At 42.7% G+C, this 19,688-nt stretch overlaps 2 protein-coding genes and 1 long non-coding RNA gene across 3 annotated transcripts in view; 1 reads left to right on the top strand and 2 right to left on the bottom strand.

Moving 5' to 3' along the window:
• Positions 1 to 2,285: 2,285 nt before the first annotated feature.
• cox6b2 (cytochrome c oxidase subunit 6B2) lies at positions 2,286 to 4,856 on the bottom strand. Its single transcript, XM_088306069.1, has 4 exons — positions 4,773 to 4,856; positions 4,200 to 4,314; positions 3,195 to 3,295; positions 2,286 to 2,594 (listed from the first exon to the last, which is right to left on the bottom strand). Exons 2-4 carry the CDS (start codon positions 4,303 to 4,305, stop codon positions 2,541 to 2,543), a joined length of 261 nt encoding a protein of 86 aa, XP_088162195.1. The 5' UTR covers positions 4,306 to 4,314; positions 4,773 to 4,856; the 3' UTR covers positions 2,286 to 2,540.
• A 1,294-nt stretch (positions 4,857 to 6,150) lies between these two features.
• Positions 6,151 to 18,675, top strand: rasip1 (Ras interacting protein 1). The gene is made up of 16 exons (XM_088306052.1): positions 6,151 to 6,391; positions 6,913 to 7,034; positions 8,123 to 8,574; positions 9,447 to 9,683; positions 9,752 to 10,002; positions 11,361 to 11,525; positions 11,994 to 12,198; positions 12,820 to 13,118; positions 13,262 to 13,423; positions 14,078 to 14,118; positions 14,338 to 14,492; positions 15,246 to 15,358; positions 15,433 to 15,721; positions 17,061 to 17,224; positions 17,295 to 17,436; positions 18,303 to 18,675. Exons 2-16 carry the CDS (start codon positions 6,913 to 6,915, stop codon positions 18,479 to 18,481), a joined length of 2,976 nt encoding a protein of 991 aa, XP_088162178.1. The 5' UTR covers positions 6,151 to 6,391; the 3' UTR covers positions 18,482 to 18,675.
• Positions 12,785 to 19,688, bottom strand: part of LOC148328731 (uncharacterized) — a 52,787-nt gene continuing 45,883 nt past the window's right edge. The window contains exons 10-12 of the long non-coding RNA XR_015845558.1: positions 15,407 to 15,707; positions 14,325 to 14,445; positions 12,785 to 13,112 (exon numbers count right to left, since the gene is read on the bottom strand). This is a non-coding gene — a long non-coding RNA (uncharacterized LOC148328731). The remainder of the gene's footprint in view (positions 13,113 to 14,324; positions 14,446 to 15,406; positions 15,708 to 19,688) is intronic.

Here is a 19,688-nt window from a genome sequence, read left to right as displayed (position 1 = left end):
CCTAATTCTTCATTTCTAATCTTATAGCCCACTTAAATCTCGGGCCTGGAATTTGGAGGCCTCCACAAAAATACCAAACTGGACGGCGGTTTTGGTGAAATCTGATTTTCATTGGTAGGTTTAACGTTCATGATCTGACGGGAGTCATCGTACGAGAGCTGTTAATGTTGTTTTGGAGACGGGAAAAAATTTCATTTCAAGTTGGTACGATGAGAGATGAGAGCGTGTGGGGCATCGGGCGGAATCCTTTTAAGGACAGCCCAAAAATATTACGTTTGTTCAAACATTAACGTTGCATCATTACAGAGAGTGAGCATTTTTTTTAACACCTTCGGTAATTTGTAAAATTATGTGGGCTGACCAATTGTATGCTGTAGAAATTATATAAAATTCACAAAAGTGCTCCAAAGGAGGTTTTAGCCCGACACCAGTGATATATATTTTTTAAATCTGTGACTTGAAATTTCAAAAAGGTCTTGGAATTAATTATTTATTTGAGATAAATTTTTGGGAGAATTTGAGACAAATTCAGCAACGATTTCCCATCAAAGGGATTTTTTTTTTTTGACAGATGTGTTTGAAAAATAAATTAAAAAAATTAAAAAGTTGAAATGACTCCCCCTGCTACAATTTGAATATTAAAAAAAAAAAATAAATCTTTGACATGAAATTTCCAAAGATCAGCATACAATTTTAGAAAATATTAATTATTTTCATTTCAATTATTATTTTTTAACGTCTTCGACTTGGAACTTGAGGGAAGATTTTTCCTAAAATTGTATTAATTTAACAGGCTACTATTATTTACTATATTACTATATTAAACTTGTCTTTGTTAAATCGATAAGTGTGAAAGTATGGATGAGTATAGCTTTGTTTTTTTTGTTGATTTTTAAATAGAAGATAAACGCAAAGAACATTCTCACCAAACGAAAAGTTTTTTGTTTTTGATGATGTCACACGTTTTCTTTTTTTTTCAAACACTATAATGCGTCAGAGGACTCAACGATTGCGATACACCGGTTATCTTTCGCGAGTGTGACGCGACACCTGCACCTGTTATGCTCTGGCAATGCAGTCCCGCTGAAACCGCTCGCTTCATTCTTCCGAACCGCCTGTCCTAACATCCCATCCCGTGATCCGTCGCCATGGCAACCTGTCCTCCAGCGACATGGACACAATGAAATTAGTGTATTATTTGTACACAATAAGAGCTTGAGGGCAGGAAATGAGAGCGGCGCTGTCTGCCAATCTCGCTTGCGCACATGACAACGATTTGGGTCCGTTTCCTGAGTAAGAGCGTCCACGGCCTCTAACCGAAGAAAAAAAAAAAACAGATCAGCATGTCACCATTAAAAGAAACCAATTTGAAAGCCTAATTGTGAATTTACATCGCAAAAACCCTAATCAAGGATTGAAAACAAGATTTTGAAACCCTAATTTGAAACTTGAAACCTTGTTTGGAACCCGAAAAAACGTTTTGAAAATTCATTTGGAAAAACAAAGATTTTGCTTCAAAATTTGAAACCCTCATTTGAAATCCAAACTGCGGCTTGAAACTGTCATTTCAAACCTCCACGCTTGTTTGAAACCCCACTATATTGACCCCCCCCACTTAAAACCCTAACCAAGACTTGAAAGCTTAACACACTTGAAACTCCAACATTATATTTGACGTGTTGTTATGTCGCTGTACCTCGCAAGAGCCCGAATTGTCGCATGATTAGAGGAGCGACTGGTTCCTAAAGTTGCATTTAGTCACAATGGCCAATAGCAAATCCAGTGGATCGCAGGCGCTAAACTAACACACATAAAACTTGTCAGGACCTATCAAGCATAGTTGGGCGCATGTGCTAATTGAGGAGTGCGTTCCAACTTTGTTATGTAATACAGTCAACGGCAGTTGATACTCCTGTAAAAATTGGATTTAAAACCATGGGCGCCGTAGCGAATGCTTTTGATGCTTTAACTCGAGTAGATTTACTACTTGGAAAAATACAGCACGTAAAAAAAGTCAATGTTTACTCTGAAACGCATATGGCGAATAGAAACCTATCGGACAGTGACACCATGTGGTCAACGTGTGACATTACAGGACCAATACATTTCTGATGAATGGCCGAAGATTTTGAAGACAAGGCAGCCCAAAAAAAAAAAACGAATTGTCATTTTCCTTACTTATATCGTTCTGTTAAAAGATTTTAGTCGATCACTATAAATAAAGCAAATAAAAAAAAAGCAAGATTAGCAAATAATGAAGTAGAAACATTACAAAAGAGACCAGATTTAATGTGCACTGTTTTTATTGAGCAAACAATGCCAAACAGGTGGTGACTATACATATTGAAGAAACACAATCCTTTGATCTTGCCTTGCAGGTTAAAAAGTTGTGCGTTTGAATCTTAAGTTAACACCAGTAACGCCACTGAGGACGATGGCAATGAAGTTGGGTGCCGTTGAAGATATTCGACGCAACACTACAGAGGGAACTGTAACAAAAAACGCCTGCAAAAGTATTGACAGATAATAGCAGTCACGTTTTAGATTTTACCAGGGAAACTTCCATTCTCGATCTGCTCGTCCCATTTGCCAACCTGCAGGACACATGACAACAAAGCATGATGCATTGACTGCTCATATTTTGAGGTACACCCTCTCAATCTAAAACAAGAGCCAGCTATCAATTTACAAGAATAAAAACATTACAAGCACAAGAGCGCCCTTACATTTGTGTGTGAATTTCACATTCATGCAAATAAATGTGGTTCATAAATTATTACATTGGTTTTAATGACGGTGGGGAAAAAAATATTTTCATTACCGCAATATTTGGGGCAATGTCGAACATTTATGGTTTGACTGACTCTTGGGATTGTTTCATAATGTTAAAATATCAAATTGAGAAAAATATTACTTGGGGGGGGGGTTGAAAATTCAACTGTGTATAGCAGAATAACAACTTTCTTCTTTTAAATTTTATTTTTTTTACAACTTAAATGTCGCAATTTCAATTTTAACATTCACTCTCTTGACTTTTTTTTTTTTTTATAGCTTAGAAGGTCATGTTCCTTTCGTGTTGTTCTACTACTACGCATTCATATGAAAACAAATGTGCAAAACAAAATAAACGTGATGATTACAAAGAGAACCAAAATGTTTAATTAAGCTATTATTATTCAAAGTGTACACCTTACCCAGCTCATGGGACAAAGACTTTTGTACACCCTCCGGTACCACTCGCACGGAGCCACATCTTGGTCTTTGGCCGACAGGGCCTTGTTGCACCTGTGAAAGTCTGTGCATGAAATACAAAACATTTCCATTATTAAATGGATTGTAATCCCTCAAGGGGAAATTCAATTAACACTTTCATGTATAGTGGTTGTCTCCAAAAGTCATGTTGGACTTTTTCCAATTTCGTTTCAGGTATATATCAGACAGACGGTAGACCGACATTTCACAGCTTAGGCCTTGCAGTTTTTGTAAGCATAACAAGCCTCTGCTCATGGATGGCCAATTAACACTAGGGCAGTGTTAAAAAATTACCACATGGCAAGACATTGTTTCTGAATGCAGTTCTGGACTACTTTACTTTATGTCAGTTGAAAATTTACGCTATCCATAGTAAGTTCCTCGAAACAGGAGCTGAGCTTGACACACCATTCAACGGAAGGCCTGAAGAGTGAGAAAGCTTCATTCCAACAAACTTCAGGTTGATGGCTAGTCCAATCTAACAGGCATTAATCTTTCAATGCTGCTCCAACGTCAATTGCCGAGCCATGGGCAAGGATATGATATGCGTACAAAAACTGCAAAGCCTAAACTACCTCTCAGAATAAGACCTGAATCAACACCCTGTTTATATAACAAACTACAAATGCGACCTTTCGAGCAACTACAACAACAAAAACTAATTGCCTTTTGTTGTTGTAGTTGTCTTACATTTTGAGCACTGGAGGACTTGAACTAATCAATGACACCTATGTTTCTGTTTACCCGACAAGCACAACAGAATCAAACATACATAAAAAGAATCAAAATCAATAGTTGTTTGATCATGTGAAGGTCAGACTTGCACACACAGCGTTTACAAGCATGCGACAGCAAACACAATAAATAGATTTGTCTCCACCTAATTCATTTCAATTGAGATAGTGTCCCCATATGATTAAATGTGGCCCAATTGTGCATCGGCTCACCCAAGTAGTTCTGGAAGCAGTTGCGGGTCTGGTTGGTGTTTGGGAAGCGGGCGTCGAAGGGCGCAGTCCTGTAGTTCTTGATCTTCTCCTCAATTGTCTCAGACATGTTTGCGAGCTTCGGATATGATTTTGACACGTTACTTTAACATGACACTGAATGCATTTTAAAAATCGATGCGTTGACGTGACCTCGGATGAAAGCGCTAAATTAGCCGGCTAGGCTATAAATAAAGCAACAAGAGCCGCTTAGTTACGACGGACAACACTCGATCAACGCTTGTCAATGCTTTATAGATACAAAATAAAGATAAAACCGCAACAGAATTATTTGTTTAGTGGAAAAAAACAACACGAATTTAAATAGAATCTACGCATGCGTGTTAGCATGGTTAGCCGAGGACAATGCTAACACATAGATGCTAAATCTTCGGACATTTATGAGCGGGAGTGATAGATATTAATATGGCAGTAATGGTCACTTGTCTCCACAGTATTTATCAGCTCAGTATAAAGTCTAATAAAAGACTAAATGTATTCAGAAAGTGCCACATTTGAATGTAAAAGCGAACTCACCTTGAGTGCTGCTCAGCTGTGTCCTCTCCGGAAAGATGTCCTTCCTGTTCTACGCGCAAAGCATGCTGGGAAAAAAAAGTCAGATGGTGAAAAAAAAAAATCAAAAGCCCATCAAGGGGAAAACAAAACAAAACGAGATTTCCTCTCAAACAAACACACGACTCAAATGCACTCATCTTTTTTACTAAAACTGAACAAAATGATTTTTATTTTATGTTGCTAACAAAGCCAAAGAACTCAAATTTACCAAAGCCAGTTAAATACATTAATACCATGAAAACAGCAAACACCACAAAACGCCAAAACAATGCAGAGACTCATACTGAATCAAACACCATCAACTGAAAATGTGTTTTAAGACACGTTTTAAAAATGGACAGAGAGGAGGCTTTCCAAAGAGAGGGACCGGCAACAGAAAAGGTTCCGACCCCTTTGTCCTCGATACATCCAGTCGCATCTGGTCTGCTGATAGGTCAAGCGGTGAAGACCATTTTAAGATTTGAAACCAAATAAAAAAAATCTCAAAATGCAATCTAAAACGTGAAGGGAGGCCAGAATTTGACCTTTGTTCTCCCTCCTACGAGCTCCAATTAGGAGATGCGAAGCAGTATTTTGGACCAACTGGAGACTCTTGATGGAGGACTGGCTGACTCCAAAATAAAGTAATTCAGTCGAGATATAACGAATAAAAGCATGTCGTCTTGTTTCCTTAAAATGTCCATATATTATAGTTATATTTGTATTATTTGATTTTATTTAATGATTTTTCATTTTATTTATTTTTATCATTTTATATTTTATTATTACTATTATTTGGAAATACACATTTCAAACAAATTTGCGTACAGTATTATCAGGCCAAATCTTCTTGGCCCTCTTTTCACCACCATGCAGGAAATAAGAAATTAGTACCACTGTTGTCACCAGCCAGAGACTGTTGGCGGGCCCGATATGGCCCCCGGGTCATACTTTGCCCGGATCTGCGATGACGAGTAGAGAACCTGGAAGAAGGACTCTGTGATAATCTGCTTTCTCCTTGAAAGGTCACAAGTGTCTCCCTCAAAATTTCTGTCTCGCCGTGTATGACCCCCCCCCCCCCCCCACACACACATCCTCTTTCCTGTCAAAGCAAACAAGTGAAGATATCCAGTTTTCAGCGTTACCCTTCAATGTAGACAGAAATGACTGATTGGAATCCACTGAGTGTCTCAAAAGTCCAAGTGACTGTTCCCACTTCTCCCGCTTTCACAGTCGCTGTTCCTTCTCTCCCGCTCTCAGTCAGGATATAGGTGTTGTCCGCTGCAAAGGAAGGAAATTCTGTCACGAAGAACAATGGGCCCGTTTCTCTATCTATAGACTCAGAGAGGCCGAGGGCTGCGGAGAACGAGCATAGCTTGTGGAAGCCGTTGGGGAAAAAATATTTTTTACGTGGCAGAAGACTGCATTCATGGATGGAAGGAGTGAGAGAAGCGCACGTGTAGATGTGTGACGGACTGAAAAATGGAATTTTGTCACAGGGAAAGGAAAATACTGAGGATAGTTAGATCACTTTGAATTGCGTATTTGCTTTGAAGGGTACTGAAAAAAAAAAACTACGCAAGGATTAGAAGTTCCTGTGGGTGAGTAGCGAATCATTTTGCGACTTTATAATTTTAAAGTTTGCTTTTTTTTTTTTGATAGAATTTTTAAAAAATGTATTTCTCTGTGTAAAAGCAAACAGGACATAAATAACGAGAAAAGCTTAAATGTGCTATTGTACGAATTCTTCGAGATTACGATGAACTAAAGACGGCCCGAAATGTATTTCGATGGAAATGGCATAAAATGGCGGCGAAGTAACTTTCTAGCGGGGACACATCCCTTCCAGCTGGACGCAAATCCGCCAAAAGGATGCTTCCTGTTTAAAAAGTTGTATTTTTCAGGAACTGCATTTGGGTTGATTTGCCCGTGCTTATTTCCACATGTTGAGAACTTACATTCTGTTCATCCTGTTGATATATTTTGACGCTGACATCATGCTATTGTTGCATTGTTTCATTTCTGGCACTGCTGTCACGCAGCATCCGGGTGCGATGATTGCATTTTTTAAGGATTTGAGTGTCTTCCCAATGTCTTGTTTTTGTCCTTATTTGCATGTCAGATGGAGGGGTCAGGCAGTCCTCGTGTCAGAAAGCTCCATTTCCCAGTAGGTCTTTGGATCAATTCCCCCAGGAAACATTTTGCAAAGCTGGGACGTCGCTGGCCCAGCGCTATCTCTGTCAAGTGAGTCGACTGAAGATTTTTTTTCTTCATTGGGTTATTTTCTGTTCACCGCCAGTTAAATTCGGCAAAATGTGTTCCACCATCCAACATGGTGGACCCGTCTTTTACCGAGCCAAGACAATTTTTTTTTATCCATCATTAGGGGCGTAAACTAAACCCTGGACTATTAACCAGCCAATCGCAGGGCACATATAAACAACCAAGTCATGGCACACCACCAAACCAAATTGCGCTTAAATTGAAACAATAATTGGCTTGTCTCAACATGCTCACAAATTTACGTGCTCAGTGTTGAAAACAAAACAGATATACCTGCAGGAGCTGAAGGAGGACAGACACAAAGATCTTAAATCTAGTCCAAACTAGTCCAGGGTTTACCCTGTCACTTGCCCCAAATCAAAATAGTGGGGCGGGAACCCCCCTGGGGGGGCGGTGTGATGCTGAGGGGGGAGCGTGTGAACCTAGGGAACATGCTTTTTTTCCCCCCCGGCGTACTCCAACAAAGTGTAATTGTACCTCCACTCCACTAGTTGGCAGTGGCGCTCTCCTTGCTCATTGTGCGCAGCGAGCATCAACTCTACGGTTTCGTTTTTTGCAAAATAAAATAAAAACATTATTTATAGTTATGATGGAGAGTGGGTGGGACGGAGCAAATTGTTTGCTTCTTGCTAGGGGGGCATGACCGAAAATAATTGAGAAGCTCAGTGGTAAGTGAATGAATGAATGATCCTTGTTTTTGTATTGTGGATGTCTTGTCTTCTCCTCCTATTTTTTACTTGCGTTCATACTTGAAATGTTCCATCAGCCAACCAAGGGACTACAGATGGACATGAGCCTATGGCTACAATCTGGCATAAATAAAACAATTTGTTAACTGCCCGTTATCAGATGGGATAGGCTCCAGATTATCACACTGTAGAAAATGGACAACTGGATGATGTTGCACTGTCACTTCCAGTGTATGCTTTCCCCGCTTTTGTAGTCTGACCCGTTTTATTTTGGGTATTGTTATTTGTCTCTCTGTTTCGTCAGCCATAATTCACAGCTGACTGGGCCCCTTTCCTCCCCCCCTCCTGTGCTGCTTCCAGGTCGACCACCAGTTCTGACGCGACCTCCCTTCACGAGGCCCACTCCATTCCTTCCTCCTCCCTTTCTAACTCAACTCCCTCGCTGGCTTCCCCAAACCCGTCGCCGTCTCCTTCCCCGGCCTTCCTCAGGCCTCGGCCCGCCGCGCCCCAGTCGCGCACCAAGCGCCTTTCCCATCTCTTCCTGCGGGGGCGCTCCAACAGCGACCGGGACCGGGCGTTGGGGGAGAGGGAGAGAGAGCTTTGGGCCCACTCGGCGGCATCCTCCACTCACCACTACGTACCTCCGACTTCTTCCTCTGCTCCGGGTTTGATTAAGATCTACGGGGATGCGCTATCCAGCGGCGCAAACTACCGCTCCCTGCTGGCCAACGTTCACTCGACAGCCAGTGAGCTCATTGCTCAGGTTATCACTCGCTACACCGAGAGAGAGCGGGAGGAGACAGATGAAGCAGGTACAAGAGAGAGGAAAAACTCTTGCGATGATCCTGTTGACTCGACTTTGTATTCATGAGACTCAATTTGACTTCGACTTGAATTTGAAAATAATAATTTTCAAGTTAGGTTTTAAAAAAAAAAATCCTTGCAACCCGTCAGTCGGCTGATGCAGAGTGCTCCAAGTCAGTGGTGCACAACCACCGGTCCGCGGGCCACTTTGGGACTGGGCCACGGCGGGCCTCACAAATGAAAGGGAAAAAAATTGCTTCTGGTTCATTTTCTATTTGAGACTGAAAAATATTTCATTTTGAAAAGTGACCCGGCTTCTCTTTGGACACTTGAGATGCTAATTGTCTCAGACGCATTACGCTAATATTAAACCGACAAGCCAGCAAAATGAGTATGACTACGTACGCAACCCGATCTGTTTGGTTGTTTGAATCTTGACGGTGTTTTTTTTTTTTTTTTTTTTCACTTTTGCTGCTGTTCTTGTTGATGAGACCAGCCTGGAAAGACAACAAAACAAAGCTCGTCTCTGCACATTTTTTTTTTAGCAGGAGGCCTAAAATTGGACGTCCTTTGAAATTGAAATAAAAATCAACATTCAGATTCTTTTCAGACATCAGCAAGAAGTATTGAAACACTAAACAGTTGGACGTGCCTTCAAAAGTTTACCTGTAACGGTGCATTTTAAGTTTCACCCAAAAGCCGACTTTTCCCAATTTATTTTTTTTTTTTTGCGAGTCGTCAACATTATGACTTGACTTCTAACGATTTGAAACTCAAAGGTTCCGGTTTGATGTTTTTGTGCCTTTCATGTGACTTCGTCCCACCTCTGACATAATGTAAACATAGACAGCACCTCCACCCTCCCTCCATTACCTTCCAGTTCTCCAGAAACACATCCCCGAGGACTTCCTGCTGTGTGATGTCATCGGAAAGCCCATCCAGCAGCCAGATGGAGCTATCAAGTGGGAGACGGAGTGTCGGAGAAATGTAGCCCCATGGGAGTGTCCCTTGTTGTTGGCGGACATGTGGCGGCCCAAGGACGGATTGGAGCGGCGCTTTGAAATTCAGCGGAAGGAAGACTACGAAAGAGAGGAGAGGGAGGGCGAGAGCTACCAAGGTATGCCGCGGCTGTCGGAGCCACGCTGACGCCGGGTGGCGCTCATCCTCGGATTGTCTGGCCGACAGGTGTGCGCCGGAGGCGAAGCAGGATGTCGTCAGGGGGTGCGGCGGAGGAGGGCGAGCGCGGCCACCGCGGAAGGAACTCGGAGCTCAGGAGGAGCATCAGTGACATGAACCTCAGCCTGAGGCGCCGTCAAGGCAACCATGTGACCAATGACCCGCGTGGAGGTGGCAGCCGGCCCAGCAACAACAACAACAACGGAGCCGTGCAGGACAGGAAGAACATTGTCAGCATGATCAACCCGCAGCAAGGAGAGGTGAGGGGAAAGCACCAGCAAAACACAACGTGTAAAGAATAAGTCACTATTGCAAACCAAGTATGCATTAACTCAGGTGTGGGCAAACTACGGCCCGGGGGCCACACGCGGCCCGTTAAACGTTTTAATCCGGCCCGCCGCCGAACTTGAAAAATATTAAATGAATAAACCTTGTTCATGTTTGATTTTCTAAATTCTGTGGTTTTTCAAAGACATATATATTGTATTGCTTTTATTCACTTTCATTTCAAATTAAATGTATTTTTTTTCTCCAATGAGGTGAGGTTACCAAAACACTCCATCCATCTGCACCTCTGTCAAATTTTAGAACCCATTGTGGCTCGCCAATCAAAAAGTTTGCCCACCCCTGCGACTAACTGTAGAGCAGTGGAAGAGAAACCTTCCAAATATGTCCTGTAGGGGGCGGTATTGTCCACATTTTTCTGAGTTTCCCTTGTGTTTCATGCCACGCAATCTGAATCTGAAATAACTACTCATGCTAAGTGGGAGTCACCACAAACGAGCCAGCATTTTAAAAAAAATGCCTCTTATTAACCCCAAATTACGTTCAGCTGTTGTCCTGACATTTTTGTTGTCACATCTCACAGCACGAGCACGGTCCACTTGTATCAGTTAGGAAAAGGGTCCAAAAGATTTGGAAAACCATGGAAGACTGTCATGATCAAGTTGAGCATATTTGGCACAGCTGTGACATCTCTCCAAAAATGAAGATGAGTTCAGCTGTTCTAGTAGGCTTTTTTAAAAATTTTTTTTTTACATGTTTACATTCTGGCAGCAGCCCAACGGGTTTCTGCTAACGTTGTCTGCTATTTGGAAATGCTCATAAATGTCTGCAACATTATGATTTTTTTTTTTTTTTTTTTTACTCTTTATTATAAGTAGTGTCGTGTTTGCATCATACACACCTTCTGGAATTATGGCCAAAGTGTTGAATTTAGCTTCTTTGGACTGCAACACATTTTTTTTTTTTAACATAAGGCTTTCATTTTACCACCTCAATTCATAGCCAGTACTTGCCAAAAATTCTGACTTCAATGTTGCTGTTTATTTTATTTTGTTCATGAATTATTTTTTTTTCGATTTTAGTTGTAGTTATTTTGTGAAATACAATAATCTTGGTGAACCCCATTATTTCAGTTGTTTAGTTTTACTTCACCTGTAAAAAAAAAAACAGTTGATTTTTTTGGAGTTGTTGATGTTTTACATTCATTCTGGATGGAGTCGTAAAATATTTATTTAAATCCTTGCATTTGAACAGGGGTGTGTAGACTTTTAATATCCGATGTACATGAATAGTTTTCTGTGATTTAATTTTTTTTTTTGGTCAACATATTCAGATTAGAGCATCCAAGGTGGAGGCAAAAGTCGGATGGACCCACCAGCCGCCTCAGGAAGAGAAGAACTACTCCAGCTGTGACCTGGAGATGATGTCCCAAAGTTTGATCCTTCCGCCTACGGACCGGCCCTACTTCCTATTGCTGCAGGGTTACGACCAGAACAAGGCAAGACACGCTAAGAGATGCTATCGCACCAGCAAACAGCTGCGTAACCACGGACAAGCCCCGCGTAGCAACGTGGACGCAATGTGCACAAGCACAACAGCGGGGGCGCGACGTCAACACGTGCACACACCCAGGTCATGACATCATACCTGCATGCTCTGAATCGTCGCATACCATCTGCATTTCCATCCCACCACCGGGCCTCTCCCACCCGGCGTCCGACTCAAAACATCTGCAGACGAGCACAAAGCCCGGACGACACGCACTCCAGAAACACAAGAGGCTGTGTGCACATCACTCCATCTCGCACAATGACCTCACGCGGGCGCTCTTTGTAGCAAACTGTGACACACTTTGTATAATATCAACTGCCTTCTGTTCGCCGCAATATCTGATGGAGGGTTGACGTAAACTCCGAGACCCCCCAGACATCCCTCAGCTTTTTCCGCTGCTGTGTGTTTTCTTTAGGATTTTGTTTTGTACATTATGGCGGGACATACGCACGTGTTTGGGAGAAAGGCCACAATGAGAGAGCGGGAGAAGGACAAAGAGAGAGAGCGCAAGGGGAAGAAGCCGCTCAAGGTGGACACGTTCCTGTCCGCGCCTGACCTCTTGGCCCGACACTTACTTGTGAGGAGGGATTCCGCTGTTCCCGAGACACCCACCGGGCGAGGTATACGCGGCATCACGACGACGGAATCGATGTGCGACAAGCTGGGTGTGCTAGTTGATAGGAAATCATTTTTAAAACGAGGAGAATTACACATTGTGTCTTTAAAATACGGTAAGCACGGCTTTGTCGTGGGAAAGTCAGTTTAGCTTAATGCTAACAAAAAAAAAATGCTAAAAGCCAAAACAGGGTAACACCTAGCATCACTGTTGCGGAGTTGTAACCCTTTTAAGCAACTGATATTTGAAGAAAAACGGCGGCGCCACACACACTCACAGGCATATATTCCTTATCCTCTGCAAAGAACAACAAATTTTACTGCGGCTAATTGAGAAGCAGTGACCGTCTCTATGTAGCTCGATCAAAGTTATTATAGGTAAGAAAACTAACAAAATAACTCCCTTAAAAAATAATAATAAATAAAATAAAATAAATAAATAAAAAAAAAAATAGAAAAATATTTTTGTTAAAATAAAATGAGAATAAAACTGATTTTAATCAAATATAATTTAATGCGAATGACCTTGTCAGTTTTCACATTTTAAATGTTTAAAGTTAAAACTTTAGTAATGCTGTTTTTATAATCAAAGACAGACTGTATTGTACTGTATTCTGGTATTCCAGCCTTGATCCGGCCTTTCCGAGGAGGTGCCGTCACACACAACGGCGTGGCTCTTTACAGGGAAACCGTCCTAAAACCTGGCGACGTCATCGGTCTCGGTGACCACTTCCTCTTTTTGTACCGCGACCCTCGAGTCACCCCGGCTCCTCCGTTGGCACTGACACTGCCGTGGCACTCGGACGGCTCGCACCCCTGCTGCTCCTCGGGGTTGGCGGACAAGCAGGAGGCGCTCAGGCATTACCTCGGATCCACGGAATCTGTTCTCAAGTTCCATCCTCGGAATGCGGACGCTTTGCTGCAGGTGAGGTGGGGACATATACGGTGCTGTGTAAAAGTACCGGGCCACCACTTTGTTGATTTGTTCATAGCCGTCATGATGATGAGAATCTGAACCGTCCTTTACGAGCCGAAAAACCTAGATTGGGTCTCTGACTGGTCTATTAGGAGATCTTATCGAAAAACTCCTCGCCTGACTCCGGAGGAGGGCCTTTGGCGCCGGCATATCTGCTGTCCATCATGATCGACCACGCGTCCAAGCGCCTCGATCCTGCGCTCACGCCGCAGATATTACTCAAGGCGGCCAATCAAATCAAAGACATCGTCTGGGTAAGTCACATTCAATTGATGTTATTTTCGCTTCAAATGGCCGAGAAGCAAATCCGCTGTGTTCACACCCACAACGGCGCAAACGGCCATTCATAACCGCAAATACCAAAAGATAGAAATCCCCACTCATTCCTAAAGTTAGACTGAACTTTGTGCGAGACTTGCCCTGGGAACAAACGTAAGGTGCAATATGTTGAATTCCCGTCATCACGTACGCCCAAAGGTCACATTATTAGGTACACCTGACGACGTGCCTGGCACAGGCGTGCGCTGTCGGTTTCTCGAATTGTGACGTGATCGGTGGTAGATTGCATCATTGTTGTGGGGAAAGCGGAATACTCGATCGAAAACACGTATTGTATCTGGATGACGCGGCCGTGGTTTTGCCGTCAGAAAAGGATTGCAGGTATTGTCGGTGTGCAGTTTGAGGTGGTTGCATCGATCGAGACAGATGCAGACATGCAGTGTGCCCGTCATCGTGGCCTGCCTAGTTACGGAGAAGAGCAGCCATGAGCTGATGTCACTCCCTTGTGTTGCTGGAAAATGTGCCGTAATGGCGCTGGCTGCAGGGCCCGACTCCTGCCGCTGCCCCACCACCTCCACACTAAGACGAGATGTCTCTCTCCTCTCTTCTGTCTCTAAATCTCTTTACAGGATAACATTAAGGAATTTGGGGATAAGCATCCCACGCAAAAGTAAGATTTTTTTTTTTTGTGTTCCATCCTCATGTTTGCTTCATGATACATTTGTCCTTGCGCTGTTATGACTGCGCAACATTTTTGTGGTCTGATGAAAGCAAGTTGCAAAATTGAGTCGGGTAAAAAATAACCCCGTCTGTTATTATTCAAGCCGTGACGTTTCAATATTATATAAGGAACTCATTTTTTTTGGAATGGCTTACCTGTTGTGTCCAGTTCCAGTGAGCCAGAAAGCGAGATTAGCACAGCCAATGTCCAGAAGTTGTCGTCGGACCTCAGACCCCTGATGTTCTGGATGTCCAATGCCACCGAGCTACTCAACTTCTTTCAGGTTAAAGTGGAAAACATGGAGAAAGAGTGGGAATTTGAAGGTGAGACTCAGTAAATATGTGCAATTTTACCAAAAATGGTACTGGTCGCTGTCAGTCACAAGCTCCATACGGATAAACAAACATTTGCAGTTCACACCGAAGGACAATTTAGAGCAGAGGTGGGCAAAGTATTTGATTGGCGGGCCACAATGGGTTCTAAAATTTGGCAGAGGGGCCGGACCAGGAGCAGATGAATGGAGTGTTTTGGTCACCTCACCTCATCGGAGAAAAAAAATACATTTAATTTTAAATGAAAGTGAACAAAAGCATTACAACAAATTATATGTCTTTGGAAAAAAAAACACAGAATTTAGAAAATAAAACATTAACAAGGTTTATTCATGTCATTTTTTTCAAATTAAGCGGGCCGGATTAAAACGTTTAACGGGCCACATGTGGCCCCCGGGCCGTAGTTTGCCCACCCCTGTTTTAGAGGGTCTGCACATCATCTCAGTTGTTTATTTTTATTCTTCTTGAAAAAAAAAATCTATATTTTTAAATACAACTCAATTTAGTTGAAAAAGTTCCAAAGTTGTTTTCATACCACAAAAAGCTGGCAATTGAAAACGGGTGTGTAGACTTTTCATGTCCACTGCGTATGGCTTCACACTCGTCACGGCGCTCTGAAGTGAACATTAACTCCGATGCGGCCTGCGACAAAAAAATGAGTTTGTCAACCCTGATTTGGGATGTTCGAAGGAGACAAAGTAGAGCCTCATTTTGAATCGGTCCTCATGCTCGTTAATAACGCAGCCCCAGGGGATCCCGTGTTGACGGCCGACATGGACACATGCTCAGAAGCTCTTGCGCAACTCGACGAGGTCATCATGCACACCTTCCAGCAGTGCGTCTATCACCTCACCAAGGTAAACCGCCACACCTGCCGTCAACGTTATTCATCCAAATGAACTCACTTCCTTTGTCGTCCTTTGTCCACAAGACCCTCTACTCGCTCCTTCCCGCCCTGCTGGACACCAACCCTTTCTCCACCGAAGAGAAGGAGAAGGAAAAGGCCGCAGCAGCCGGAGCGGAGGGTGAGGAGAAAGGAGAAGAGGAGATGGACGACGTGTCCGCGCTGCCGCCGAAAGTGGCCGGGCTGGTGGAAGTGTATCGCTCGTCGCTCATGCTCTCCCGGGAAGCTTGCCTTTCCCCGCCGCTCACCTCCCAAACGTTCGGCTACCTCTTCTTCTTCACCAACACCTCTTTGCTCAACACCTTGTTGGAGAGAGGTGAGAAGTTAATCCCTTTATTGTTTGTTATTTCCATTTTCGATTGGTTTTTGAAAATCAAATGAAAATAAAAAAAAAAAAAAATCTGATTTTTTTTTTTTTTTTTTTTTTACATTTCAATTTTAGCTTCACATCCGAAATACAAAATGGAATAAAAGGCCACAGAAGTGTAAAAAACGACCCAGTGCTGAATTGTGGAGATTAGATTTTTGCATGAATCAATGGTGACTCAATGCTAACTGGCCGAATCAGAATTTTGGATTCGAGTCAGAACGGGTTACAGTATTGCCGCATCGCAGAGGAATGTTGACTGGACACACACTCACGTCTCGGTATGTGTGACGTATGTACTGCACGTGGGGATTTGCGCGAGCTACGTGTGAAAAGTGAGCTGCCTTTGAGTCAACCACGCGGAATTGTTTGGGCATTTATTGGAATATTTTAGCCGGCTCATGAGCATTAATCTCAAATGTTAATCCGTTAGTCGTGTCGTCACAGCAGCATACGAAGCAAGTTTGCCATGTGGACGATGGCCCGGTGACGGCAGGTTAGCTTAGTGCTAGCTAGCTGGTATGAAACAATACAAATGGATTTAGCCAGACGTAACTGGAATACATACATACTGTATTTTATGGACCATAAGGCGCTCCTGTATATAAACCGCAGCTCCACAAAAATAAATACATAAAAAAATAAATAAAAATAAAACACATCTACAAGCCGCACCACCAGACACTAAGTCGCAGTTTTCTAGGTTGTAAAAAATGAGTTGTTTTTACGGCATGTACAGAACGATTTTGTACTGTGAATGCACCTGAAGGTACATAAACAGATTGTTAAAAGAGTGCCTTTAAACCCGGCAACAACTTTTCTAATTCAAACAGAACAGAACCAAGAGAAGAAAAAAAATCGAGATTTATTTAGCCTATTTTCTGAAATACACAGCGCCCCCTACTGGTGAAAGAAAAATCCACAGAAAAGCCACACCGTTGTATGAGCCGCATGGTTCAAAATCTAGGGAAAAAGTAGCGGCTTATAGTCCGGAAAATACGGTAGATATGTCTTCAAAATAATGATAAGAAAGGAATTGTGTGGCTTCCTTCACTGATTTTTTTACGCTTCCCTTGTGGCTCCCTTTATCACAATCAATTAAATATTCAAATGAAACTCAGTCCTGTGACCCATTTTTCAAATTTGAATTCCTGATGTGTGTCTATAATTGAATTCGGGAAAATATTTATGAAAAAAGTCACTTTTTCATTGTTTGATTTCCAAGAGCATTTTTTAATTCTAATTTTAATTTTATTTCTTGTTGTGTTTTTTTTTATTTTTTCCAAAGATGGACTGTTTTCTTGGTCTCGAGCCGTGCAGATCCGTACAAACTTAGACCTGGTCCTGGACTGGCTCCAAGGGGCGGGACTTGGGGACATTGCCTCAGAGTTCATGAAAAAGCTGTCAGTCATCGTCAACTTTTTATGTATTCCTAAGACGCGTCTCATCCAGGTAATATGACTTTCCCGTCGTTGCCCCATTTGGATCTCCTGTCGAACTTTATTTAGTTTTTCTCTTCTAGTCCTCCTGGAACGCTTTACAAGAGGATCACGCCTTGCTAAGCCCCGCCCAACTGCACCACCTCCTCACTCATTATAAGCTCGGACCAAGTAGAGCCCCGCCAGCGTCCTGGGCTCCCCCACCTGGCATGGCGCTAAGCGGAGGTAATCGAGGCTTATATACAATAAACTGCTGGCCGAACATCTTATCCAATCTGAATACATTAAAACATTCAATAGTCTGTATTTCTAGTGTTATTGTTTTTATGTTTTCAGAAAAACGGTGATCCGGATGTTTTATGAGGTTGTATGCAGGGTTTTGCAACGACTTTGCACAAATTGCTAAACATCAGCGAGTAGTTTTACTGCGATTCGAAATTTGAATCGAACGATGTGGCAACGTCACAGATGTAACAGCCGATCAAAAATGCCGTATCAGGTGACTTTCACCGCGGAAATTACGTTTTATAGTAGGAAGCGAGACTCAGCCAGCTGCCCCCAAATTGTGCCCGTATATTTAATTTTTTGGCGTAATCCTTCCTTACACAATGTATCCACTGCTAAAAAGCAAAGCGTCGGGAGTCTCTGTACAATTGCAGTCAATGAATGGGATAATTATCGTGAACTGCTTCTCAAATATATTCGCTGCCTTCTTTACTGCTTGCTCAGTTTCTCTTTTTTGCATTATTATCATATAGCTACAGCGGCCAGGGAAATTTGCTTCTTCCTTGACAATCTCATCATGTTTTTTTTTGGTTCAATAAAAAAAAAAATAACAGGACCGTTTAAGACATAGGTGGGCAAACGTTTTGATTGGAGGGCCACAATGGGTTCTAAAATTTGACAGAGGGGCCAGACCAGGAGCAGATGGATGGAGTGTTTAGGTAACCTCACCTCATCGGAGAAAAAAAAAAATAAATAAAAATATAAAATAAAATAAAAATGAAAAAAATGAATACATTTTCTGACGACCTTGTATACGTATACTTCTACAATCTTTCATATTTTTCTCCCAATTGTCCACATTTTAGACATATTTGAGAGCTTCCTGGATCACCCTCCTCTCATCCTGCCAAACGAGACGCCTCGCCTTGACCTCTCCCAGCCGGTGCCCAGCTCAGACCTCCAAAAGGAAGTTACGCGCCTTCGCACCTTTTTGTGGGGGCTCGACCAGGACGAGCTTCCCGCCAATCAGAGGACTCGGCTTTGAGCCGGCCTGGATCGACGATGTATGTATTAATAATGTATGGATGTCGCGTAAAATAAAAGATACATTTCCATATCCTTTCATGTAATCGTTTAGAATTTTCCAAGTACTGCAAGAGGACTGCGTTGTAGTCTTTGGAGCAATGCTTCAAAAATTTTTCTTGCAAAATTGTATCAAGTAAAACTACTTGTTTTGAATAAAAGTCCACAATTTGGATTTGCTGTATGATTTTTGGCAAGATTGTCCCAAACTAAAACCTCTTTGGTGGTAAACAGGGCTTTGACCCACTCAGACAAAAGTAATCCCACAAGGTGGCGCTGCAGGATCCATTCCTCCATCTGAGATGAACTGATGAGTCTGCATGTAGAATTGCTTGACTAAGGAGGCCATCATACGTCTAAATAATCACCAGCGCCAAAAGCACAGCTCTCATTTCCTGTAATAACGCTCGCGTTTTACGTCGGCTCATGACTGATCAGACAAAGTCCCCACCGATGCAAAAAAAGGTCAGCACTTAAAAAGTGCAGAGGCCAATTTTAATTTCCCTTCAATTGATGTGACACATTCGAGTGCTTTCCCATTTCATTGATGCGGTAAAGTCCCCCCAGATGATGTCCGAGCACTCGGGGCAGACAGGTGGTGCCGGTATCATGGAGTCAAATGACTAACAGCGTGGCATGGACTTGTTGCTGCACCCGGATTCTGTCATATCCAGTTAAGTCCACATACTTATCAAACACGAGGCCAAAGAAAACAGTGCATCAGCGTCTCCGTTTGGAGGCCGAAGCCCTCTGACGTCTCTGCAAAAGTTATTGTTCTGCAACGCTGGCTGCCACCCAAACTGGTTTCCTCTCTTCCGGTCAGCTCCTCGCATGTTTACCGTAAAAAGTAGAAACGTCACAATCGCCCAGAGACTCTATCAGCAACACTCACTCTGCTTACATCATCACTGTTGCCCCCCCCCCCCCCCCCCCGGTCTCGAATCATCTCCCCAGTAGACGTCCCAAAAAACAGCATTGAAAAAAAAAGACTGCTTAAGGTTGATGAAACATGCAGATGCACCCCTGTGGCGGGCTTAATCAATTAGGTGTCTAACTTTTTGGCTCCAGGGACCCTTTGCAGGGAATAAATCTAATAACTGTGTAATAGACTTTACGCTGATTAAACATCGGTGCCATGGTCACCCTTGACTTATTCACTACCAGCTGGA

This window comes from Idiotropiscis lumnitzeri, chromosome 10 (assembly GCF_059441095.1).
Source record: "Idiotropiscis lumnitzeri isolate Australia: NSW breed Sydney's pygmy pipehorse chromosome 10, RoL_Ilum_1.0, whole genome shotgun sequence".
NCBI lineage: Eukaryota > Metazoa > Chordata > Actinopteri > Syngnathiformes > Syngnathidae > Idiotropiscis > Idiotropiscis lumnitzeri.
The sequence above is the reverse complement of the archived record's forward strand: the minus strand, read 5'-3'. Positions and strand labels throughout refer to the sequence as shown.

Coding starts and splice junctions, on each gene's coding strand:
- cox6b2 (XM_088306069.1), bottom strand. CDS start 4,305: ATGTCTGAGACAATTGAGGAGAAGATCAAGAACTACAGGACTGCGCCC. Junction 3,296..4,199: donor CTGCTTCCAGAACTACTTGG/GTGAGCCGATGC, acceptor TTTCATGCACAG/ACTTTCACAGGTGCAACAAG. Junction 2,595..3,194: donor GTCTTTGTCCCATGAGCTGG/GTAAGGTGTACA, acceptor TGTGTCCTGCAG/GTTGGCAAATGGGACGAGCA.
- rasip1 (XM_088306052.1), top strand. CDS start 6,913: ATGGAGGGGTCAGGCAGTCCTCGTGTCAGAAAGCTCCATTTCCCAGTA. Junction 11,526..11,993: donor AGGGTTACGACCAGAACAAG/GCAAGACACGCT, acceptor TGTTTTCTTTAG/GATTTTGTTTTGTACATTAT. Junction 17,437..18,302: donor TGGCATGGCGCTAAGCGGAG/GTAATCGAGGCT, acceptor TCCACATTTTAG/ACATATTTGAGAGCTTCCTG.